Consider the following 26,659-nt stretch of genomic DNA (forward strand, 5'->3'; position numbering starts at 1 on the left):
TCTCTGATGTACATTATTACTGTCCTGAATTACAGACTCAACAGTTAGTTTTATATTACAACGCTTGGTTACACAGGTATATGTATTTATACAACCTTTTGCACATGAAGGGCCTACTTTTTTTTGGAGCTATTTCCCTGGTAAGGACAGTAAATCTTTCGATTACGACAGAACGACGACAAAAACAAAAAGCCAGACATTGATTTCGATCCTGGCTGAAAACAAGGGACAAAGACAGGGAATTATATTCACTGCTTATGAAAGAACTGGGGCTCGAAGATCCGCACGAATTTCGGAACTTCGTGAGGGTGGACATGGTCTGTTTCGAGAAGCTGCTGTCTATGACGGAAGATGGAAATAGCATTGTGACAGTCACAAGGGAGGCTGTCTCATATTCTTGAAAGTAAGAATTAAATCATAAGATCACACATTTTGTTATTATACCAGCCTAGATCACGAATAAAATACCGATAAATGTCCGGTTACATTGCAGGCTGGATGTAACATTACGTTTCCTGGCGACCGGGCAATCTTTTAAGTCTATATATACGTGCTACTCAGAGTTTTGCAGTCCTCTTGTGTCACACTGGGCCAAACTGCAAGGACTTTCTCCCTTTTACAGCCAGTTTCTCTTTTAAGGCTTGCTGAAATCAAGCAAGAGATGCAATCAAATCAAACAAAAATTTTCATAAACTAAGGCATTATGATACAAATCAAAAATCACCGTGTACTGTTATATGCACTTTCCTCAAAAAAAAAAAAAAAAAAAAAAAAAGAAGAAAGATTTCCGACTACCTCATTACGATATAGTGGGTCATACATACAACATTCCTCACTGCATGGACTTTTAACACCTCTTGGCTCCATTTCAGCTCATATAAAAGAGTCTACCGCAAAAATATAAGGTTTCTTTTCTGCATCTATGAAACATGCTTGCTGGGGGGAGGGGGGGCAGAAAAACCCCAACATGAAAATCTGATAGACACTAGATGCTTAACAAAAACCGAACAACAAGCAGAAAGCACTGTGGTACACCCTTCTGTGCATGCGCGAGTTGTTTCTGCCTACTGCGCATGTAAAGACTGATGGCAGTTTAGAACTGCTCTCTATTCTGGTGCACGGATAATGTGTCTGCTAATTTTCGTAGTTTTACCCATTCTACCGCTTGACAGCTGTCGCACAAGACCAGTACTATTCGCGGCGGATCGTCATGTAAGCAGGTGTTACACGACGTTCCGCCGCGAACGGTACTAGGCTACCGTGACAGCCATCTACAGGTAGAATGGGTGAAACTCCGAAAATTAGCAGACACATTATCTGTGCACCAGAATAGAGAGCAGTTCTAAACTGTCGTCAATCCGCACATGCACATTGGGCAGAGATAATGCGTGGCATGCACAGAAGGGGCTACAGCAGTGTTTTCTGCTTGTTACTTGCCTACTGCTTGATGGCTAGTAGCTCATTTCAGATTTTCGTGTTGGGGGTTTTCCGCGTTTTTTTTTTCCCCCCCCACCCCCCCATAAATGCAGTGAAAAAACTTGTCTTTTGTCAGTAGACTTTCTTTTACACTAGCTGTTTGTGAAAGCATTATTTCTATTGGTTACTTCATTTCTAGAAATGAAATGGAGCAAAGAGACATTAAGCATCTCAATTCAGGCATACAGCGAGGAAAGGTGTACGTGTGACTTGCTGAAATCATAATACGATATGGCGGCAGTCATTTCTTTTTGAGTAATATGCATGTAATGCCACATGGTGATTTTCGATTTGTACCGTAATGCTTTAACTTATGAAAGTTCATGCATCTCTTGTTTATTTCAGCATGCCAGAAAAGAGAAACTGGCAGTGATAGGCGATGCAGTCCATGCAGTTTTGCCCAGAGCAACAGACAAGGACTGAAAAACTCTGAGTAGACCTTATATACCGTATATTCAGAACTTGGACAAATAACACAAGTATTGGTCCTTTCAAATGCTGCAAGTTGCACTGCATACATCCACAACAACTTTTGAAATGGTGAGCTGTGCTATTCTGTGGCTAAAAGCCAGACTCTTAAAAGATTCCCCAGTTGCCACAAAATGTCATGTTGCAACCAGCCTGAAACATAACAAGGCATTTATCAATATTTCATCAGTGATCTAGGCTGGTATGGTCATAAAACGTATAAACATATGATTTAATTCTTACTTTTGAGAATGTGAGATAGCCTCCCTCATGACTGTGTCACATTTGCTAAATCCGTCTTCTATCATTAACAGCAGCTTCTCAAAACAGGCCATGTCCATCCTAACGACGTTCCGAAGTTCTCGCATATCTTCGGGCCTCAGTTCTTTCATTAACAGTGAATATATTCCTCCCGCCTTCATCCCTTCTTTTCGTCAATGTTCTGCCCTAATCCAAAGATTTACTGTCACTGCCAGGGCAACAGCTCCAAAAACAAGTGGATCGTCCACGTGCAATATGCTGTATAATTGTAAATTTCGATATACATAAATCTGTCATGATATAAAACTGTTGAGTCTGTAATTCAGAACAGTACTAACCTACATGAGAGAAAAACAATTACTTAATAAATAATGGTAAAAAAATTCTTATTAAATAGGAACCTTGAGCTCACAGAAATAATTTAAATGTATGACGCTCCAGTATATTATACAGTTGCACTTGTGTTGCACGTAGAAGAACGAATGACTTTACAAGGCATCAGACAGTTCTATTTTCTTTTGACGTGTATCGCCTGCTACTCGCGCATATCGTCTGCTGCTGCGCAGGTGCACTAGATACATTCCATGTGGTTGGTGTAATAGGTTGGAAGTGAACCAGTCTGTAGTTACAGGTATGCATGTTAGGGGCGCTGGTGCATAGGTGTTCGGTTTAGGCACATCGTATGATCCTGGCTTAATACCAGCTTTACACGCCGATCTGCCGCATAGGGTACTGGTTTAGCAGTAGAACGGGTGAACCTACCAAAATTAGCAGCACATTATCCGGGCGCCAGAACAGAGAGCAGTTCTGAACTACCATCAACCTGCTCATGCGCAGAAGGAGCTACTGTAGCGCTTTCTGCTAGTTATTTGCTTATTGTTAGGTGGATAGTGGCTAATATCAGATTTTCGTTTTGGAAATTTTTCCGCATGTTTTTCAGTAAGTGCACAAAGAGGCGTTAAGCGTGTTAATTCAGGCATATAGCGAGGAAAGGTGTGACCCGCTTTATCATAATAATGTACATCGGCAATCGTTTGTTTCTGAGTAATATGCATATAATGTTACATGGTGATTTTCGATTTGTATCGTAATGCCTTAATTACAAAAGTTCATGTTTGATTTGATTGCACCTCTTGTGTTATTTCAGCACTCCAGAAATTAGAAACTGGCAGTGATAGGGGAGAAAATCGCCAGGAAACGTAATGTTACAACCAGCCTGCAACATAACAGGGTTTTTACTGGTATTTTATTTGTGGTTTGGGCTGGTATGATCTCAAAACGTACAACCATATGATTTAATTCTTACTTTCGAAAATGTGAGATAGCCTTCCTCATGACACTGTCACACTTGTTACTTCCATCTTCTATCTACTTCCAGCTTCTCGAAACAGGCCATGTCCATGCTCATGAAGTTTCAAATTTCTTGCGGATCTTCGAGCCTTAGTTCTTTCATAAGCATTGAATATAATCCCCTCCCTCCGCCCCTTCTTTTCTGCCAGGGTTGAACTCAACAAACTCAGGCTCTTTGTTTTCGTCATCATTCTGCCCTAATTTGAGGATATACTGTCACTGCCGTGGAAATAGCGCCAAAAACAAGTGGGTCCTCCATGTGCAAAATGCTGTACAAATACATATACCTTTGTAACCAAATGTCTTAATATAAAACAAACTGCTGAATCTGTAATTTAGAATGTTAGTAACCTACATAAGACAATAACAATTTCTTAATAAATAATAATAAAAAACAATTTTTTATTAAATAGGAACCTTGAGCTCACATAAATAATTTGAATGAATGACATTCCAACATGTCACACAGTCCCCCTTGTGCTTCGCGCGGTAGAATGAAGAACTTTACAAGAGATCAGACAGTTCTATCTGTGTTTCGTGTGTTATTACCGTCTACTGCGCATGTGCGCCAGGTATATCCTGCGTGGATAGTATAGTAGGTTTACATGAACCAGCCTGTAGTTACAGGTATGCAAACTTGGGGCGCTGGTGCATAGGTGTACAGTTTAGGTGCATCGTGTAATAGGGGCGTTAGTCTGATGGACTGAACTAGATTGATGGGGGTTAAAGGGACCAAACTACAAGCTCATCAGTCCCTTCATCCCATATACGTCAAACTGGGAAGAAACCACAGGGAGGAAGGACATAGAATCCTGATGAACCAGACTGTAACCGAGAATCAATAAAACCAAAAGATAGAAGCAATCAGAAGTGAGAGAGAAGTAAAGAGTGAAGGTGGGTGAGTTGCTCCACACACAAAGCAGCTGGAGGCCTCTGGAAGACATTATGCAATGGGAAATGCAACCTCGGCATTTGACTGGTGTTTCCTCATTCCATATTACCACAAGAATACTAACAATGCAGACAAGGTGATAAAATTTCAGCAAAGTGAACAATGATGATGAGACAGTGAACCAATGACAGAGGTAAACGAATAAGAAGAATTAATATGGTGGGAAGGAAAGGAGCCAGGCCAGACCACTGAACAAGGACAGCCATGGGCGCCCTGATCGAAGCAGGCAACGGGGTACCCCTACAATCCCTCAAGTGGCTGATGAGGCCAGTTTGGCTACTTTACAGAGAGGAGCAGAAACAACCTTCACAGGTAAAATGTAAAACCAGGTCAGCCACTTTGTCACCTTCCGCTGGCACCAGAGGCACCGCGTCAGCAAGTTTACGGTTTCACCGTAAGGTGCTCACATTTGGGCACTAAACCAACAATATCCTCACATCTTAGGATGTGACCATGTGGGGCCAAGCGGAGCTGGCAGACAACAGCAGACTTCGTGCGAAGCACAAAGGGAAGACTGCCGCACAGTCGCGATCCTCTTTACTGCTCGCATTTTGTTTGGAGAAAGCAGCACACACCAACCTGTGTTCCAAGACTCCAACATTTGATGGCAGAGGGTTGACTGGATGTCACACTCATACTCCACTGTCAAAGTCAGAATCCTGGTAGTTAACTTAGCCAAACAGTCGGCATGTTTGTTCCCTGTGATCCCACTGCAACCTGGGGGACAGACAAAGATGACCAACCATCCAGCTCGATGGTAGTCAGAAAGAAGATCCAAGACAGTCACGGCCAGTAGGTGCTGAGGGTAGCACTGGTTGATAGCCTGTCGACTACTCAGCGAGTCACTGATGATTAAAGAATTCCTACTGGTGCAAGAACGAAGAATACGCTGCATGCGTTCAGCAGAAACGTAGTACACTGCACCTTTCATGTGACTAGGTTGAGCGATTTCGTTTTTAAAATCGTGAATTCCCAGGAATTGTATTTAATTATAATTTTATCTAAAAATATTTTTCAGTTTTTGAGTTTGGTTTAACCATATAATTACTGCTTTTACCTATTAATTAACAGTTTTTTGAGCTATCTTGCTAATTAATCATAAATTCCCAGGAATTTTGGGAATATTGCTGGCAATATTCCTTGGGAATATTTCTTCGATTTTAAATTCCCAGGAATTTTACAACACTACACTAAATAGAGAGCCCTGTGGGACATCATTTTCTTCTATGGGGGGAGGGGGGGGGGGTACTGTGGAAAGCACCAACTTAAACCCAGAAAGTTAGAAGGGGTTAAGATGTTCTGGACAAAAATAGGGAGCAGGCCCTGGAGACCTCTCTCTTGTAGGGTAACAAGGTTGTGATAACGCCGTGTGGTGTCACAAGTCTTTTGCAAGTTGAGGGACACAGCAAAAAGGTGTTGACATCAAGCAAATGCTGACTGGATAGCAAACTCCAGGCGGACCAAATTGTCTGCAGTAGAATAGCCTTGGCGAAAACTGCCCCGGGATGGAGCCAAAAGACCCAGAGACTTAAGGGAACAACACAGCTGCTGGCTCATCATATGTTCAAGTAACTTGCAGAGAACATAAGTGAGACTAATTAGACAATGGCTGTCCATCTCAAAGGGGTGTATATCCAGTCTCAGTACCAGGACTGATCAAACTTTCTCCCTCACCAAAATGGGTGCTCACCCTCACTTCAGATACTGTTGAAACTGAAAAGAATGTGACATTGGCAATCCATTGATAAGTGTCTGAACATATGGTTGTGGATGCTGTCTGGTGCTAATCTCTTGTCAGGGCAGAGGGCTAGGGCACTGAGGAATTCACACTCACTGAACGGAGCATTATATGATCCAGGTGACATGTGGTTAAAGGTAAATGAATCTGCTTCACCCACTGTTTGAGAACACGAAATTCAAGCTGATGATTCTCAGGCACAGAGGCTCAAGCACAACACAGGGCTAAGTGTTGGGTGACAGCACCTAGGTCAATGTAGACACCATTCAGGGAGATACACATTACACCTGTGCCCTCTCAAAGCACTGCCCAAAATTACAAAGAAGGGATACATGGTCCAATGGTAGTAACATACCATTCTCAGTATCCTTGTTTCTGTTATTTTATTAGGTGAGAGACTCCAGTCATGCAGCCATTTATAAGCAACGATGTGCTCTATTGATAAATGTCAGTCACAGTGTTGGAGAGCCTGCCTGTGATCTCTAATGGCCAGACAGTTTTTGAAGTCCACCAAGGTATTGCCTTCACTGCCAACAGAATGCTACATGGTCTGGACAGCTGCATCAACAACTGCACCTAGCAGTGTGCTAAGAGAGATGGCAGAGACAAAGGCATTCTCTGGCAAGCATTGTTGAGAGGTCAACTGGGTGGCTGTCTGGGAAAGTGATACTGAGAGAGGGGGAGGGACAGGATGATGGAAAACGTTCACTGTCACACAGGTCATCACGGACTCTCCAAAGTGGAGGGGAGAAGAGACGGCCGGAGTGGCCGCGCGGTTCTAGCCGCTACAGTCTGGAGCCGAGTGACCGCTTCGGTCGCAGGTTTGAATCCTGCCTCGGGCACGGATGTGTGTGATGTCCTTAGGTTAGTTAGGTTTAATTAGTTCTAAGTTCTAGGCGACTGATGACCTCAGAAGTTAAGTCACATAGTGCTCAGAGCCATTTGAACCATTTCTGAGGGGAGAAGAACAGGGCTATAAATGGAAAGATCAGTGGACGAATAAGGTACAGATGCCACACTTAAGTGCATGGGGGCAGCAGTATTCATGAGACTGAGAGCGAACTCTGCGAGCAAAGCTTCGATAGCTTTACCAGTTCTGTGATCATAGTTGCGCCCCAAAAAGAGTTGTGGTCTTGTGGTCACTGAAGTCACCAAAAATGAGGAGGGGGAGGGGGCAGGGGAGAGCTGAGAAATCAGTGCTGTCAACATGGTTAAAGACACATCACCATCGGGAGAGTGATACACATTACAGACAGTAAAATCCGAACACATCCTCACACAGATAGCCACAGTCTCCGAAGTCATATCACGTGGCATGTGTTCACTACAGACACGCGTCCAGAATGCGAACTCCACCCATCACTCTGTCATCGCCAGTTTGATTCTTAAAGTAGCCCTGACAGCACAGAGGGTAGGGTTTTGCATTGCTGGGAACCAAGTTTCCTGGAGTGCAAAGCAGAAAGCAGAGGAAATGCACATGAGATGTATAGCTCAGCCAGGTGGTGGAAAGAACCACTGTAGTTCCACTGGCGTAGGCCTACCACATTATTGGTATCCTGTAGGGGTGTGAAGGGACCAATGTGGCGACCAATGTGGCAGGTCATGCCCCAGTGTCGCCTGCTGCCACAGCTTGCGAGGGTGTAGTATCAATGCACACTGGTTCTGAATCAGGTTGTGTGGGGGGATCGGGTGCCACATGGGCCACAATGAACTCTGCCTTGGGTACAGAGACAGAATATGCAGGGTGTGGTGGTGTTGGAACCACCAGATCCTCCTCCACCTCGAAGGTCTTCTTTTTGTGTCTCTTCTCTTTGGGTGACATCAATGTCCACGAGGGCTTGTCTGCCCTAGTTTCAGGGACTGAGCAGGAATGTGAAGCCCTACAACTAGCAACCTGTGGCTCTATCAGCCGTTGGGCAAATATCCAGTTACAGATATCAGCAGAATCCTGAGAGGGGAGCATCCTAAGGGTTCCCTCCTCATGAGAGACATCGGAGGAGGGTGTTGCTTCTCTGGCTAGGGGTTGGGGATCAATGTCCCAGAGGGGCATGAGGAGTGTTTGTGTGCAAATGACACCAATTTCTACAGACAGGGCTGGCTTTACAGTGAGGACACGTGCCTGAAATTAATGCATTTGAAGCACCACGTGGAAGGGGGACCATACGGTTTACATCACTTTGTACACCATGACCTTGACCTTTTCAGCAGCGAGTCGCCTTCAAAGGCCAAGATGAAGACCCCAGTATCAACCCTATTGGCATCTGGTCCTCACTGGACACCACAGACAAAACGTGCAACCCGTCACTCCCAACTGGCATGTAGCTTATCAGTCTGTAAATGGAGGTCGTTGTGGAGGATGATACCCTGTACTGTTTTGAAACTTTTATGGGAAGGGGGGAGGGTGACAGTTTCTAGAACACCACTCAGCTTGTCACACGTGAGCAGTGCCCACAAATGAGTGGGTGATGCCGTTTAGATCAGAACTGAACCACTTTTCATTTTTGAAACTGCTGCTACTTCTCCAAACTTGTCCTTTAGGTGTTCAATGAAGAATAGTGGCTTTGTGGCAAAAAAGAATCCCCACTAGTCCCAGAACAAATTAAGTATTGTGGGGAGTGTGTCTCTCCTTGTCCCTTAGCCCAACATTCCTCCCACTGCGTATCCAGGGTAGGAAACATTATGGGTTAGTATTTCACCTCTTTGTATAATCCTTTCCTTCAGGAGACGCCGTTGCGACCATGCGGCCACCAGTGGGAGAAAGTTCTGGCTGCTTCATTTGCGAGTCATTTGCCTTCGTGCCACCCACTCTGAATGGCGGCTCTCCCCATGGGTGCTAGCCAACCACAGCCATGGTTACCTGCCTCGATATCCATTGCCCGGAGTCCTCGTGCCCCAGTCATGACGGGCATATGCTCCACGGCATACACAGGAAGTTTCCTGGAAAATCCAGGGTGGAATAACAACAATGTTATGAAAGGATAGACTGCTACTCATCAAACAGAGGGCACAATGAGTCACAGTCACGCACAACGAAAAAGACTGCTGTACATTTTCGCTTGCGGCCAAAAGGCCTTCTTCTGAAGTAGAAAAAACACACTTTCACACGAGCTGCAGTGGCCAGAGACAGAGGTGTGTGTGTGTGTGTGTGTGTTTCCCACTTCAGAAGGAGGTCTTCTGGCCGAACGATAAAATGTGTAGCAATCTTTTCATTGTGACTGTATGAGACTCGCTGTCTCCTTTATATGGCAAATAACAATCTGCCCTTTTAATAACAAAATTATATTTTTGTGTTCTGACTACTAATGAGAATGCTGTATCAGCAACTGAGTCAGAATGAAAACCATCTTGGAAACTCAGTCTTAATCGCACAAAAGAAATCATTCTCCCTCTATTACGATTGTTGCAATACTGAGGTAGTTTATTTTTTAATCACTATTCTCCTTTCTTCCAAGCCAATAAAACCATTTTCCTCATCTCAATTAACAAGCATAATTTTTATGTTATGTTAGAACTAAGTAGGAAGTTTGATCAGAAAGTATAACAACAGCTTGATTGTGAACCTAGAACTTCGTTTCTCTCAATGAAGCTAAACAAGCGACCACTGATGTCCCAAAGTAATCTTCAATAACGAATTTGTTATCTTACAGCAACATGGTGCATTACCTAGTGCTCGTGACAAGCAGCAAAATTATATTCAACTGAGACTGAGTCTCGCAACTACAACATGATGTGTAATACCAACACAAATTGTCCAGTTAATTTTGTGTCTACTCAATAGGCACTTCATTGTGAAGTGGTTTAGGGATACTTTCTTGGCCATTTCAGATTATGTTCAGATTTTGTGTGCAAGTTTGCTAATTGATCAAAGGATGGTACACACATATCCAACCTACAAGCATGGAGACTTTTTTGTGTAGGAGCCTATTAAGTGAAAGGCAACAAAAAGTTGTGGAGAAATTTCAAAATTTGATAAGATGGTTGAATTGTTTACACTACGCAAATTCTGCAAGTTTTTTGTAATTTAATTTTTCTTGTCTGCTCCAAGCCACACTCAACATCACAACAGTACTTCTTCAAGACTTTGAGTGCCACTTGGAGCAAAGATAATGAATCAAATGACATCAAAGTTAAAGATAAGCACAATGCAAACTGTTCAACCAGTTTGCCATGTTTTATAACTTTACCACTACTACACACTGAAATACCGCACTTTAAACTAGGAAAAAATTTTTTAATGTCGCTGTGACTTTTTGTTAACAACCTTCACTTAAAAAAAATCCAAGACGGCCGAATATGGATTCGTAGACCACTTGACATGGAATCCCCTAACTAGAAAAATGACACATTAATGTGTGAAGACATTGGACAGATGAACATCATGACTGGGAACACACTAAATGGAGACTTCTTCGGTTCTCTGATGAGTCACAATTAATTGTCAAGACTTACAAGAAACTCTTTTAAATACAGACAGAGTGCACAGTATGAAATGACTGTGTATCACTTGTGTAATATCTCTAACAATGATTGTGGATTGGTGACATGAGAACAAATCAGCAGATACACAAACCTTAACATAATCCAAAATGAATGTCTGGTGGTTTGAATGTGTGGAATAAGATTCTCCAATGTCTCATTCTGATACATGCTAGTCACAATGGCAATGGTCTATAGGGGACTATTCTGGTTTAAAACAAGCTAGCTGAAAATACACTGCAAGGTGAAGTTAAAAATCTAATTCAGTGGCATACATACTTGATGGCATATACTGGATTCATTTGTAAGAAATATTACAGCCAGGCCACCATTCCTGATAAAGATGCCAAATCAAGAGTACGCAATGTAAAACGAAACATAAAAGCCATTTCAATAAATCCATACACTTTAGGGGTGAAAAAGTTCTGGCTGTTCACAGTGATCTCTGACTATATTGGGGCATACTGGTAAGTTCGCTGCGGTGGAAACAAATGCAACATAATGGATGTTTCATAAACATTCCACAATGTTTTTTCACAATCCGAGTGAGTATAGGAGGTTAGAAGTTTAAGCTCAAATAAAATAAAGACGATGGTGTTATGGACACTATTTTATAAAATAAATTGGATATGTATTAACTATTTGTTAGAATGAAGTGTTAATTTGCTGTGTTTTGGTTATCTTGGTATATTGTTAGAAAATGTTCTCTTTACACGAGCCGTACAGCAACATTCAAGTCCATAACTAAATTTATAATGCTATGGGTCCACTTTTGCAGTGGGTAAGAGACAGGTGTGGAAAGTACCAGTGAAACATCCCAGAAAGAAGAAATTCTCATTTAATGTGGGAAAATCTAGTTCAGGTCTCAGAGAATGTGAAATTAAAATTGTCTTTTGGAAAAGAAATGAAGGACGACTGTAAAAATGCATTAGTCATCTTTTGGTGGTCTATATGAGATGAAAATTACCATACAACAGAAAAACCTATAAAGTTGCCAAAACCAAATCTTGCACTGAGATGGCAGAGGTGATAGCAATGGTAACATGAAAAAGTTTGATTAATATATACATTTGGTTAGTTCAGAAGGAGATTGATTTGAAATTACGCTTTTTTTTTTTTTTTTTTTTTTTTTCCTTAACACTGTTACTCATCAGTGATCAAATTAGTGATGCAGGCATCAGGTGAAAGAAACACATAGGCCTTAAAGCTCTTTGACTGAACTGCTTTTCAATCCTGTAGTTCTTTGCTTTCTAAGGTCCTTAGTACTGTGACTGCAAAAACAGCAAGTCAATATTAATTTATGGTTATGTCTGGTACACAATTACTAGCACTGCTGGCAAACACTAGATGTGTTACTACACAGCTCTGACATCATCTTACCATACAATGTAATGTACGTTCCTCACTAACACACTTCCCTCACAGATCTGGATTCTGTGAGAGTTGGCAAGGATTCAAATTTTTGATAACCTTATCAGTGGTCACTATTAATGCCCTCCTCGTTCACTGGAAGTTTATCATTGCTTATGAAATGCAGGAGATACAAACAGCTGATGAAGTTCACATAACTCATTTTCCTTTGACAGTGAATCTATAATGAAAAATGCTGGTTTTTTAAGTCACTTTGGTAATATGGAGCTAATGTTCTCTGCTGATGATGGTATATCTTTAAAATCTAGGACCAGTATTCAGGAACATGAAACTGAACATTGGGACAGCATAAGAATTCATGATATGCATTTATTTAGTCAAACTTTGAATTTATACTTTGATGTCCCATTTACATGAATAATGTAACACAACATTTGAACTATTTTTCCACATCTTTGAAACTATTTTAATGAGTATTTCTGTTTCAAAAAACAAAATTACTGAGCAAAGCAAAAAATCAAAATTATGCAATATATGAAAGGCAATTTATTCCACATTAAGTGGACCAATTTTTGTGTAGTCCTCTCCTGACCATATCTAATTTGATTAAAAATTTCCACAGATGTTTACTAAGGAATAATAGGTTTTCAGGCTTTCAGTATAGGCCTACGAAATGTCCGAATTCAGTGCCAATTTTGGCAAAATTTAAGGTGACCTAAAACTGAAACTATTAGCACTGTAAAGGTAATATCTGGATTAGAGGTACAGCAAATGGTTAAAATTTTAATACTCTCTCATTCGCCGTTTCCTGCCGTATGAGGAAAAATAGGGGGAGAAAATCAACTGAGACAATTTTTACAACCATTTAGTGACAAAAAATTTTTTTTTGACAAGTCATACTGATTGAACACTGGAAGTTCGGCAGAAAAGTTGCATGTTATCAGTTTTATCAAGCTGCAGTAAACATTTGTATTATAGAAGTTTTACTATTTACAAACATGCCATCTAAAAATTTTGCACCAAATTTCTGCAAACACAGATGTCATAAGGCAAAATGTTGTCACCTTTATTTACTTTTTGTTTAATAGTAAAGAGCATTTTGAACAAAAATTTTTTTTAGACTTACTGGATAAGGTTAAAAAATGAGCTTGAAATTCTTAAGACACACTGCCAAATATTTACAACCTACTCTTACATGACAAACATTTTTTTGAATACTATACCACATAATAATGTAGAATGCTATACTGGAGAAACCAATGTTTTGGCCATGGTTGTGGTGGCCTTCTGACTGGTCGCAGAAGCCTACGCAATTCTATTGCTATATGTTTAGAAGATTTTAGTTTCTTTTGAACAAATTCGCTATTGCAGTCAACATGAAGTAATAGATTCAAGATACACATACTGCTCGTTATCCTCCTCTGAGGCTTCAGATGAAGAGGATGAAAACATGGAAACTGCAAACTGGGTCAATCCAAGTACATTGTCTTGGTATTTCTCCTCTAACATTCAAAAACTTGAAACAAGATTCACAAGACTGCATAAAGGACAAGATTTGTCAAGAACGATGTGAAATTTGTAGTCAGAGTGCTGTTTCTGATTGGCTTAACCCAAGTACAATCACAGGGTTTACAACTTTCTCCAAAGACAAAAATTTAGCCAGAAAAATAATGTGTTACATTTATTGCAAAACTGTACTTCATAAATCAATTAATGAACATAATAATTACATTTTTAGTTTTCTTGTAGGCCAGAAAAATGCAATCATTAAGGTGGTGGTTTCTGGATGTTTGATAGTAGCATTTTTAAGCTCATTTTTTAAACTTCATCCAGTCTCCAAAACAAATTAAACCTTATGAAACTGTTCTTTCTCATGAATCAAAACTAAATGAAACTGAAGATAGGAAGATTCAACATTAAGACACCACAGCTTGCACTACTTCTAGAATAGCCCTGGTCTCAAATAACTGCTGCAGCTAGGCATAACTTCCCGCAGACCGTATAATGGAAACTTCATACACTTTGTTTGTCAAAAAAAATTTCCACTTCACAATAGTTCAATAATGTCATGATTAATTTTTACCCACTTTGACCTTGGGTAGCACAAAAATGGTAAACAACAAAGCCTTGAAATTTTCACAGTGTGTTGAATACAGAAAGCTCGGTATCTATTCCCAACACATTCCTTAAATTTCTCTAGTTTTGATTTTCAGCAGTGTTAAACCTGGTCAAGACTATCGTAGCGCTTTGCATGATATTTTGCAGTTCCTCACACTTCACACACCTTTCTTTTTAAATCTTGACTTCAAATTTTGTACAGCTTATTATCATTACAATGGGACCACCTACGCAAAATGGCAATTGTTAGTAGGGGACCAGCGGTCCACTTGACAGAGAACAATCTAAGTCTATAACTTTCTCGCATAGTTTAAAATATTTTACTAACAAATTCTGTGATATGTAGTGCGGGTTTATAGTAATTAACTCTTACCGCTTGTTTCAGAAATTTTGCGAAGTTTGTAATATTGAGCAACAACAGAAAAAACAATATGACAACAATGTAAATAACGGGTCAAGAGGAATTTTCGATACGAGTCATCGACTTTGGCCAGTGATGTAATGCTGATGGCTACTGTGACATCACCTTTTGGTGCACAAATATATACACAGTGTTGTTGACAGTTGGGAAAGGCACCATATGTGACGCAGATCGATCTGCAGATTTGCCAAAGGTCTATGTCAGGTTGGAAGGTAACAGCTTGTTTGTGAGTTGGCGAGGCCAATGAACATGATACTGAGAAAACCTGGTTGTGGTGGACGACTGATTTTTTGGTTAGCCCATTTGAAAAATCACTAAGAACATCACATTATAATCATTACATTGTTTACCATGTTTGTTACAGGTTTCCTGTCTTTTGTCAAAGCCGATGACTTGTATTGAATACTACTCTATATATCCCAAATAAGGCTTAAGTCACCCAGCAGCAATGTATGGATTAACACCACAAAGGGATAGAAAGACTGGCAAGTGCTCAACTTCAGGTGCCTAATGTTCAGTAGAATCAGAATAAACAAATTAAAATAAACTGAAGCACTTAGATATCAAAGTTAAAATGCAACCATTAGGCCTATGTTTTCCTACTTCAGACATGCATATTAACTAGGGGCTAGGGGTTTGTCAAGGTGGAGCTTTCGGGGGGGGGGGGGGGGGGGGTTTGGTTCACTTTGTTTACGAACTGAGTAGGTTGGTTTGGATGTTTGGGGAAGGAGACCAGACAGCATGGTCATCGGTCTCATCGGATTAGGGAAGGATAGGGAAGGAAGTCGGCCATGCCATTTCAGAGGAACCATCCCGGCATTTGCCTGGAGTGATTTAGGGAAATCACGGAAAACCTAAATCAGGATGGCCGGACGCGGGATTGAACCATTGTCCTACTGAATGCGAGTCCAGTGTCTAGCCACTGCGCCACCTCGCTCGGTCACGAACTGAGTACATTGCAGCTCGACTGCAGTAAGAAGTTATGTAGGATGGTTTAGATAAGTGGGATAAAGAGGTGGTGAGCTGGTGGGAGGGTTGGGCAAGGGTGGCTCACAGCTGAGACAGAGAGGCAGCAGGCCAAAAGGGTAGGAGTATGGCACTGGTGGCATTGACCTGGTCAGAGGCAGAGGAGTGTAATGCGAAGTGGAAATAGAATATAGAAAGAGGAGTGCAGGATAAGTGAGCTCACAGTCAAAGAAGTAACGGTGGAAATGGCTGTGGGGCAGAGGCTTCTTTCCAAGGTCTCCCTCTTCCTCTGTTCTATCTACCACACCAAATCCACTCTTTCACATCACTGTGTGCTGTTCAATACTCCCCCATCTGCATCCAGAATGACCTCACCAGAGCACATTCCTATCATTTAGGCCCACTACTACTTCTTCTCAATCAGCCACCCTTCCCCAACTCTCACTGCCAATGCTGACTTCCTTTCTACACAGAGTGTGTGTGTCTGAAAACAGAAATGGCCATTGCCTATTTTAAGGAAACCTCTTGGAATTTGCCTGAAGCAATTTGAATCTGTCCTTTATATTGATGTCACCTACTTTTCTGTAAGATTTACAAGAGCAGTATGATTCAAACAAAGTACTGATTTTTTTTCAAGTTATATTACCATTCTTTACATTGCTGCAGTAGCCAGGTACTACAGACCACATGTAGTGGCAATGACAGCGGATGACTCAACAGTCAACATGGGAAAAGTTACATGAATGATTTTTCAAGCTGTATTTTGTAAAATTGACTGTTACATAGTAAGCCTTTCGAGAACAATTAAAAATACTAATCTCTGAAGGCTACGAAATACTTTAATTCAAATCAAGCCAATAGTGTGGCAACAGGCTCCATAAAATATATGTGATTTATAAAACAGATACCAGAACAAATGGTAGGAGGATTAAATACTTTTAAGATACGGAGTTTTGCAGAAAGTAGACCGTACAATTAAAAAACAAGCAGAAATCTCCACTGGCGGTACAAACACAGTTTACCGACTGTTAAATAAGGGAATTTTGTTTGTTTGTTCCTGTCACTCTCTCCTAGTATTCGATGAACTTTTGCACACATCGTGGCCATGTGCTTCCTCAATAGCCCATTTTACACAATACCATCGTTAAGTGTACAACTTTTGCTTAACACTGAATTGTTTTCTATAACATACGGCTTCTCTGTTGTCGTACGGCAGGGCAATGCCAATCGCGTCGTAAATTATCAGCAAACCCGTTTGATTTTCACAGAACAGCAGCAAAAATTAAACACTTCAAAAACATAGCTTTACACAACAATGATAATACCTTTCTGAAGACAAGAATACATTCATCGTATTGTTTATCTTTAAAGAGATTATAATAGCAGCACTGTATTACTATCAGGCTGGGATATTGAGATGAATGATTAACTGGAAATAATGAAAATAATTAAGTATAAGTAATAACATCCTGAACATTAAGCGAGTGAATATCTTATTTTTGTTATGAACATTAAGCGAGTGAATATCTTATTTTTGTTATAGTCTGTACGTTGTTGATGACTGAAGTCTTACAGTACGCCTTCTAAATGTGATATTAAAAAATTAAACATTTCCAGTGGCAACCACTGCGATACACATAAAACCTAACAACATACAACATACCCACTCCTGATGTCCCTTAGCGAAACAACTGATCGTAAACTCAACTGCAAGAAATGACCCAACCCAAGGTCTTTGAAGGCATTTCAAAGCGTGAGCGGCATGCAGTTGTTCATAGGTTTGACAAGTAGTAGGCACCGGTGTTTGTTATGTGAGCCTGTGAGGTAAGGTCGTAAACAAAACGCCACTAATCCGTGTGAAATACAAAATCTCGATGAGCAATAATAGCGTCCGTCCATTATCTGCCTAAGAGCTGTAATTAGTTTTCAGACTAATCAAGAAGAGGTGAGTAATCAATTATACCGCTAGAGAAACACATTTACCAGCGGTAGTTAATATTTTTGAAATGAGATTGATTAACGTTACCCAGATTTCTTTTAGATCACATGATCGATATTTTCGAAAACCGTGCTGGTTGGCATTAAGGAGGTCATTCTGTTCAAGATATCTCGTTATGTTTGAGCTCAGAGTGAAGTTAATCAAAAAGTGCTCATCTGAGTTGACTTCTATTTTAAGTTATTTGTGTAATCGCTCACACTCTTACCAGCGGAACATCTCCAGGCTGACTAAAATATGCTGAAATTAAGCCTCTTTACAAGAAGGAAGATAGAGAGATACCATCAAACTAATTACCAATTTCACTTTTGCTGGCTTTTTCAAAGATATTTGAAAATGTTGCGTTCAAGCATCTACCCGCAAATAATATAATGTCCAAGTCATAGTTTGGGTTCCTTAAGGGTTCCGACATAGAGTAAGTTATTTACACGTACACTAGGAATGTACTTAATTAGTTAGATAACAATTTAGAGGCTACTGGCATTTTCTGTCACCTGTCAGAAGCCCTTGACTGTGTGATTCACAGCATTCTCTTAAGTAAGTTAGAATATTACAGTGTCACCGGCAATGCATGAAATGGTCTGAGTCTTACCTAACTAACAGGAAATAAAGGATGTCATTATGAAATACCCGTGCAGTAAGCAGTCAGTCTTCATCTGATTGGGAATTAATTACAGGTGGTATTCCTCAGGGTTCCATTGCTTTTTCTTGTGTTCATTAATGACCTCTCATCTGTTACATTGCCAGATGTTCAGTTTGTTTTGTTTGCTCATGATACAAATATTGCAATAAGTAGCAGGTCAAGGACAGATTTAGAAATGACTGCTAATCAAATTTTCAGTGACACTAATAAATGGTTTAAAGTTGACCCACTGCCATTAAACTTTGAAAAGACCCACTATATGCAGTTAAGAACCTGTAAGAGATTTCCTTCCAGCATGTGTATAACACATGGAGACATGCAGTTTAAAGAGGTTAAAGTGTTAAATTTCTGGGATTTCAACTTGACAATAAATATGCTTGAGAAGGGCATACCACAGAATTGCTGAAGACCCTGAACAAGTCTGTATTTGCAATGAGAATGATGTCAGATGTAGGAGATATAAATATAAAAAAACTTGCATTCTTTCCTAACTTTCATTGTATTATGTCATATGGGATCATATTCTGGAGCAATCCCTCAAACCAAGCAAAAGATTTTAGCATACAAAAGCGTTTAATAAGACTCATTTGTGGTGTAAATTCAAAATCATCTTTGTTCAAGGAACTTTGTATTCCACTCCTTCTCAGTATGTTTATTCATTAATGAAATTTGTTGCAAGTAGTGTATCTCAGTTTCCAACCAATAGTGCAATATGTAGTCTAACCAATACTAGGATAAGAACAATCTTCATAAAGACATAAAATCACTTCCCTTTGTCCAAAATGGATCCAATATTCAACAACGAACATTTTCAATATACTGCCGGCAACCATTAAAAACTTGGTTTCAGATAAAGCACAGTTGAAATAGAGTTTGAAAGATTTTTTGATAGGCAACTCCTTCTACTCTATAGATGAATATCTTAATAGGGACTGTTAGACCAGCTTAATTAAAAAGTCTGTCACATTTCAGTTTTGACAGCACATGGTAACAACAGTCGAGATAATATATATTGTGGGACAAATTTAGCAAAAGTGCATAACTGTTTCATTCTGACAGTGTATTAGTTTAGCAAATTTTAGCAGCTTCAGTTTACTGTAATGTGTTCACCTGTTTTGACAACCTCCTGAAAAATGATCCGGGAAGTGAGTATTACATACAAATGTTTGGTTTTCTATGTTATACTTTCTGAGTTGTTCCACACCCATGAGAATCACCTCATTTTTGGGTCCATGGATCAAAAACTGATTCTAATCTAACTATAATGCAGTACATTAAGTGGGGGTAGATTAGGCCATAGTACACTGTCAGCAGTATGTCTGTATTAACTGTCCTAGATATCTTTCTCATTAAGGATATGCTAGGGCTTATTTGTGAGCGCTCATACTTAGCTGATATGGTCCCCTATGTTGAGTATTTATCAATGGTGACATCCAAAAATTTGTGATATTCTACTTTTTTTGAGAACTGAATTGTCTATTTCGAGGTAGTTATTGTTTGTAGTTTTATTTGTTTGCAATTGTATGTATGTTCTCTTATTTGAGTGTATAACAAACATTACAATATTGTCACCTACTAGTGATGGCACTTTGTGTACACATGGAGTGAAAATAGGAGTCTCAGAACTGATCCCTGAGGCACACCAAACTGTACTACCTGAATGTTAGAGCATACATTTACAGTAGTGTGACTTTTTTTTGTACTTTATTGCTTTCTACACACTGCTCTCTGTTTTCTACAAATGATTTTATGACGTCAGCTGCCGCGCACCCAATATCTTAACAGTTCAGTTTGTGTATTAGTCTGTTGTGACATAACACAATCCAATGCATTTGAAAAGTCAAGAAAACGCCACAGACTTTTGTCATCAGAGACCCCAGTATCATGAGCTACAATGTTTTCTTTGGCTGTGGCAGTAAATCTACATTTTATAAAACCATGTTGTATTACATTAAGTATGTCAGTTGTATCTATAAAATCTGATATTCTCAAACAATGGAAACAACAGGTTGGAATAACAACAATCTAAGGACTATGATACATTGATACTTGCCATCTGACGTCTAATATTATTTTAAGGCCATTACCACAACTTTAGAGAAGACAGGTGTGACGTTAATTGTCCTATAATTTGCAGGATTTTTCTTATCACCACTGTTATAAATGGGCACAGTCTTACACTTTTTAAGGCATTGAGGAAAATTCTTATTTTGCATAGCTGAGTTTGTAAAAACAATCAGAGGTCTCACTAACTGATATTTACACTGCTTGACTACACAAGTAGGTACTTCATCAAGATGTTCTGTGTTTATGGGCTTAAGAATGTGTGTTGTTTTTGCTACCTCCGATTCATTTGCTGGCAGTGGAAAAATATATTCTGTGACACTGGACAATGGAGATGTTATTCATATTTTTTGGTTTTTGGAAGAGTGAGAAAAAAATAGTCCTGTCTGATATAAAAACGCCATGGTGCAAATATGATAAAAACATTGAGGAAGTCTATAATATCCTCAATAGACATTTTTAACAGCTGCAGAGAAACTGGTTTTAAAGGCTCAGTGAGTGAAATAGTACACCATCTGCATAAAGTCAGCAGTATCGACGTCAATCATGTGCACAGAACTCCCATCAAACGTAGGGAAATCAAGAATAGCATCAGAGAAGTGAAAATAAAAAAAAAAGTTCTTATGGGGTTTCTGTAAGGATACATAGGCACCATCATGGTTATATAAGGGCCATCCTGTGTGTTGTATTTGATAAATCCCTACTGTGATTAAAATGCGTCTGCAGAATCTTGTGTGACCTGTCCAAGGCTTTCGAGTTTGTCAACCTAGATTTTATGTATTTAGTGTATGGCTAGTATCACATCATACAAGAAAAACATTTTTTTCACACACACATACACACAGTTTTAAGACACACATAACTTCCTAATTATAAGTTGATCAATTTTACAATAAGTACAAACCACAGAAGCATACAGACATGTACCCTGCAGCTGATTATATTCAGTCTATGTCTGTTGCCATTAGGGACTCCTGTGCATTCCTGAGAATGATTGTTTTGAGCATGCATATATGATATGCTGCACAGTTTGTCACTCTGCACCAGTCTCAGCTCTCTGAAGTTGCTAATCCCCACTTGTACGTCTTCCACTATTTGTCCTTATTCGGTTGAGTGCAGACAACTCTTACCGTGCTCTTCAAAATCTGGTGACTGGACAAGATACAGGGCATCTTAAGTTGTTATGCCATATTCCTGCCCTTTGGTATGTTATAGTTACTCCAGTGTCCATAAAAAAAAGCCATCTTGTAGAAGCAGACGATGGGAAAGTCTGTTTTTATTGAATGTAGGAATGTCCTCGGGTACAGGGGGAAAGAGCAGATTCTCGCCGCTAAATTGGGGGAATTATATGGCTGAGAATAGGCGTTCTGGAAGTTGGAATGTTTCTGAATAAGGTGCATAGTCTGGTTGAACTGTATGTTGATGAATCTGGTGTATGGGCGGTTGATCCAGAATGCAGCACAATATTCTGCCAAGGGCTACACCAGTTCAAGATTAGCAGATGAACCCCATATTGTAACACCAAGTTTCCGCAAGATGTTATTCCCTCTCTTCATCTTAGTGGCACTTTTCAACTAGAGCACTTTAAAGCTGAGCGTCCTGTCAAGAATGATCCTTGGATTATGCGGGCTTCTGTTATGCCTCAGAGGTTCCTCTTGAAAATATACATTTATTTCGTTGTTGGTTGGTTGGTTGGTTTGGGGAAGGAGACCAGGCAGCGTGGTCATCGGTCTCATCGAATTAGGGTAGGATGGGGAAGGAAGTCGGCCGTGCCCTTTCAGAGGAACCATCCCGGCATTTGCCTGAAGTGATTTAGGGAAATCACGGAAAACCTAAATCAGGATGGCCGGACGCGGGATTGAACCGTTGTCCTCCCGAATGCGAGTCCAGTGTCTAACCACTGCACCACCTCGCTCGGTTATATTTCGTTGTTGGCGAGCTTGTTGTTAAGGTGGAAACTGATGAGTTCTGTTTTGGTAACACTTGGATGTAACCCTAAATTATGGAAGTATTTGCCAACAATTTGTAGGTTGTCTATCAAGACAGACTCAGTAACACCCAAATCTTTGTGACTCACAGCAAGAGCCCAGTCATCAGCATATCCAAATTTCCTTAGGCTTGTCTGCTGTATACAAGGAAAAAAGGTAAGGGGGCTAGCATTGATCCGTGTACGAGGTCATTATTATTATTATGCTTTATTAGATTGCTCATCTTATTGCTCATTAGAACTTGGAAGATTCTATCGCTTAACATAGAACTTATGAGGTTTCCAGTTTTAACACGTGATATTACTCATACATTTTGAATATTAGCAGTTGCCTCCACTTAGTATGGTAATATGAGGTAACGGACAACTTGTGGCGCCCTGAAAATATTCTAAGTTCGGAGTTGGCATGGCCGCACGGGCCGCTCGGTGGGCGCGGGCTGCTCGGTAGGCCGATCACGTGGTGCCGGACGTCGGCTGAAGCAAGTGGGGTCCAGCAGCCGTGTGGCTAGGAATTCCATGATGACGCTGTGTCGATGAAGGAGACATGCCGGGAGAGCTAAAGATGGCGGACTTTGTGAAACCTTAATGGCAGACATTTCTATTCCTTTGATGTATGTTTATTTAATTTGTTTATGTATTTAATAATGTATGTTAGAGCATGTTTATTGTCCAGGTGTAGGAATATTTATTTAATTTCAAGTTATTTAAATGTAAATCCAGTATTTCGAATGCGTTTTAATATGTCTGTGAGTGTGCATTGGCTCGAAGACATGGCGGGAGCTCTCTAGCCAAGCATTCGTTAATGGAAAGACTGTATGGAAATGGGGGAGGAGCATGGAGTACGGGGGAGGACACGAGAGACAGTTCGGGGCAGTACGGGAGAGGACACCACGAGTCCGGGACGGTACGGCACGACGGACGCACAGTCGGCGGAAAGACTTGGACAGTGGAGCAGTTTGTGTGTGGTCACGGAGGATAGAGATATTTCAGAGTGCCGACCTGTGCTCTTGAGTGATTTCCCTGGCTTCTGCAGTGAAGACGTAGTATACATTCAAAAGTGAATATCTCGCGAGCTATGTTTTTCGTCATAACTAATTTCTTGAAGTAGGAATCTGTTGTTTCCCTGTTATTCAACTTATATTTTATTTAAATGCTGGATCATCAACACCAATAATTGATTTGCAGAAATATACTGCATTCTCAAAAGTACTTGTACTATCGTACTCATCATTTAAAGTTGTTAAGATAGTACCTGCAGATTTTATTTAATTGCAGTCTTTCATTAAAAATTTATATGTCACATTCATAATTCGCAATTGCCGAGTGATAGAAACCTTCAACCATTCGATTCATGTGTGTATTCTTATCATATACTGTAGACTTAGCAGTATTTGGCCTGTAATGCGGCAACTACGTATCCCAACCCCTAGACAACGAAACCAGCCAAAGCTTTTAATATTGCAGCTCTGAGTCTGAGGGTACGTAGTTGAGGTCCATCACACCATTTCATTTCATTATTTGAAATCCCGCAATAAGCTGCTGTTAGCTGTGCAAATGCACTTGAGGTCCTTTGTTGTTTTTAAAAGCCCGATTCAATAAAAGTTGTCAGTGAGAGAAGCTGATCGGTGCAGCTGTGGCTTAGGTGGAATACTGCCTGTTCAGCAGACAGATTTTGGAAATTTTGTGGCTTATCCTATTGTACACTATTCTTTCCAAAAGTTTATACACTGTGCTAGTTAAAGTCATGAGTGGGTAGCTTTGAGGTTTTTCATTTTGTTTACCTGGTTTTAAGATGGCCGTGAGTTTTGCTCATGTCAAATCATGGGTTATGTTACCAGTTTGGTGGATACGTTACCAGTTTGGAGAATATCAGTAAAGAATGCTGCTAGCAGACTTAGTACATATTTCCCACTGTTGATAAGGAATTCAGAATGGATGCCAACAAAATCGAGTACCTTACCTGTTAGCTATGAAATTTTGCTAAATAAAATAGAATTTTATAGGTCAAGTATAATGATGAGGACCTGGATTAAGTCTTGCCTAAGAGATAGGAAGCAGAGGACAACAATTACTGAAAGTAACAGAATTCCAGCTTCATCTAAGTGGAATTCCAGCTTTATGTAAGTGAGGCACAGTCAATACTGCAGTGCCACAAGGCTTAGTCGTGGGGGACTTGCTATTTATTATATTTATAAACAACGCTCCTCACTAAGTTTCACTACAGTGAATAAGTTCACACTCTTTGCAGATGATACATCTCTCCTAGTGGATAAAATAGCAAGGAAAAATCGGGAAACTTGTGCTAACTGTGTATTTGCTGATATTTCCAACTGGTTTAGCTCTGAGAACCCTCTAAATGTCAGAAAGCTCTTTGTTACTGTCAGCAAATTTAGCAAGTGAACTCTACAAAGCTCTTGGATGTGTACATTGATAGCAAATTTAATTGGTCCTGCCTTATCATAGATCTGCCAAACTTTTGCCAAATGCATTATTGCATCGTCTACTCATAAGGATACCATTAGAACTGCTTGATTCTTCTGTGCATTGTGTTGTTTCACGTGAGTGGTCTTCATCCAAAGAACTCCTGCGGGAGTTTGTTCCAGAAGCTACAGGTTTTTGCAGTGACTTCAATATACCCCCTCTCTTGTATGTTACATAAATTAAAAGCCACTCTCTTTTAAAAACTGATAATGCATATTATGGCCACAGCACAATTTTAAAACAGGACTTAGGTAGTGACCAGATAAACACGCATGTGCAGAAAGGAGTAAATTTCTCAAGTATGAAAGTTATCAATGCACACCCAGATAAACTTCACACATGTGCTGAAAGGAGCAAATTACCCAACCATGAAAGTTTTCAGTGCCCTACTTGCAGACATAAAGACACTTGCTCTTGGAACACCTAAAAAAGAATACCTGATCCAAAATAAAAAGGAATACCTATTCCAAAATTCATTCTACTTAATTCATTAATTTTTTAGTATAAATGAACATGCATATGTGTGGTTTAATTGCATAATTCGGATATCTGATTGTTGCAATCATATATATAAATTATTTTTGTTGTAAAATATGTAGTGAGTCTCAAGTACAGCACTAATGTGAATGTCTCCCAGTGGATAAAATGGCAAGGAAACATCGGGAAACTTGTGCTAACAGTGTATTTGCTGATATTTCCAACTGCTTTAGCTCTAAATATTAATTCTGATGTCATGTTTTATTGTGTACCTTATTTATTTTCACATATTAGTTGACTCGAGTCCAATCCTGAATCTACCATATTGTGCCTTACTGAATCCTTTATTGTAAATTTTATAAATTCATAATTGTAGATATTAAATAACTAAATTACTTAGACTGGATATCAAAATCAAAAATCTTCCTCAGTTGCATCCACTGTGTGATAAGGAAGTACCACTCCGCACTAGGTAACCTTGCAGTACAAGAACCATCTTTACAACAAATATCACAGGTACAACAGATGACCCTATCAGTGTCGCCTTCGGTCTTTAGAGGGGCCAAGCCCCTCCTTTTTGGCATAATGCCTGTGGACAGTTCCACAAATTAAGTTTTCATGAACACTTTGTGGTTCTGTTATGGTGCTTTTTTATTTATTTTTCATTTTTGAATAGAATTGAGAATGATGTGCTTGATCTGATCAGATGAACAGGAGAATGATGATCGTGTGGTTCTGCAATAAGTTTTAACGTTCTTTGTTGCATCATCAGTGATTTAATGTTCAACTCAAGGAGTGCTGTGCAGGGTTCTTTATTTGTTGATGTTTTGGTTAAAGAACACTGCTTTAACACAAGATTTATGTTATAATTAAGCACCATTATTCAACATTAATGTACACTGATGGGTCAAAAAGATGGGCGTCTGTCACTTGCTGGAATAAATGGTAGCACATTGTGAAGTCTCCTTGCTTTCTCTTTCTATACTGAACTGAAGTTATGCACAAGTGGAGAGATGTTAGTCGGAAAGTGGTGAAAACCATCTCATGATACCATCCCTTTCTTCTGAATATTTTGTTTCCTTCTGATACATTTCCACATGTGATAAGCTTCTTTCTCATTTGACTCCTTAGCCATTGTTTTCTAGGTTGTTGTTTATTCACTTGTTCTTCACTGTATGATGCACCAGTAAAATGCTGAGTAATTTACTGATGAACACAAAAGGAACTTCAAATATGTCACTGAGAAGTGCATTGGGACCCTTGCTGATGTCATATATTCGTGACTTGGCTTACATTATCAGTAATAACCACAGACTTTTTGCGAATGTTGCAGTTGCCTTTAATGAAGTACTATCTGAAAAAAAAAAAGAAAAAAAAAAAGAAAAGCTGTACAAATATTCAGTCAGGTCTCGAT

The 26,659-nt window shown here is 39.8% G+C and overlaps 2 protein-coding genes across 6 annotated transcripts in view; one reads left to right on the top strand and one right to left on the bottom strand.

Moving 5' to 3' along the window:
- LOC124774544 (lactoylglutathione lyase) overlaps window positions 1–17,376 on the bottom strand; it is a 125,493-nt gene extending 108,117 nt beyond the window's left edge. Inside the window, exon 1 of one of the 4 annotated variants that reach the window (XM_047249490.1) lies at window positions 17,261–17,376. Coding sequence is in view for 1 of the 4 variants with exons in the window: in XM_047249489.1 (XP_047105445.1) it covers window positions 16,923–16,944 (22 nt within the window). In the remaining 3 variants the exon portion in view is untranslated. The other 3 variants (XM_047249489.1, XM_047249492.1, XM_047249491.1) reach the window with 3 other exon arrangements.
- The window catches only part of LOC124774518 (aspartate--tRNA ligase, mitochondrial), a 158,872-nt gene continuing 149,560 nt past the window's right edge, over window positions 17,348–26,659 (top strand). For both annotated transcript variants that reach the window (XM_047249487.1, XM_047249486.1), the window contains exon 1: window positions 17,348–17,542. The gene's annotated coding sequence lies outside the window, so the exon portion shown is untranslated. The remainder of the gene's footprint in view (window positions 17,543–26,659) is intronic.

This window comes from Schistocerca piceifrons, chromosome 2, assembly GCF_021461385.2.
Source record: "Schistocerca piceifrons isolate TAMUIC-IGC-003096 chromosome 2, iqSchPice1.1, whole genome shotgun sequence".
Classification (NCBI taxonomy): domain Eukaryota; kingdom Metazoa; phylum Arthropoda; class Insecta; order Orthoptera; family Acrididae; genus Schistocerca; species Schistocerca piceifrons.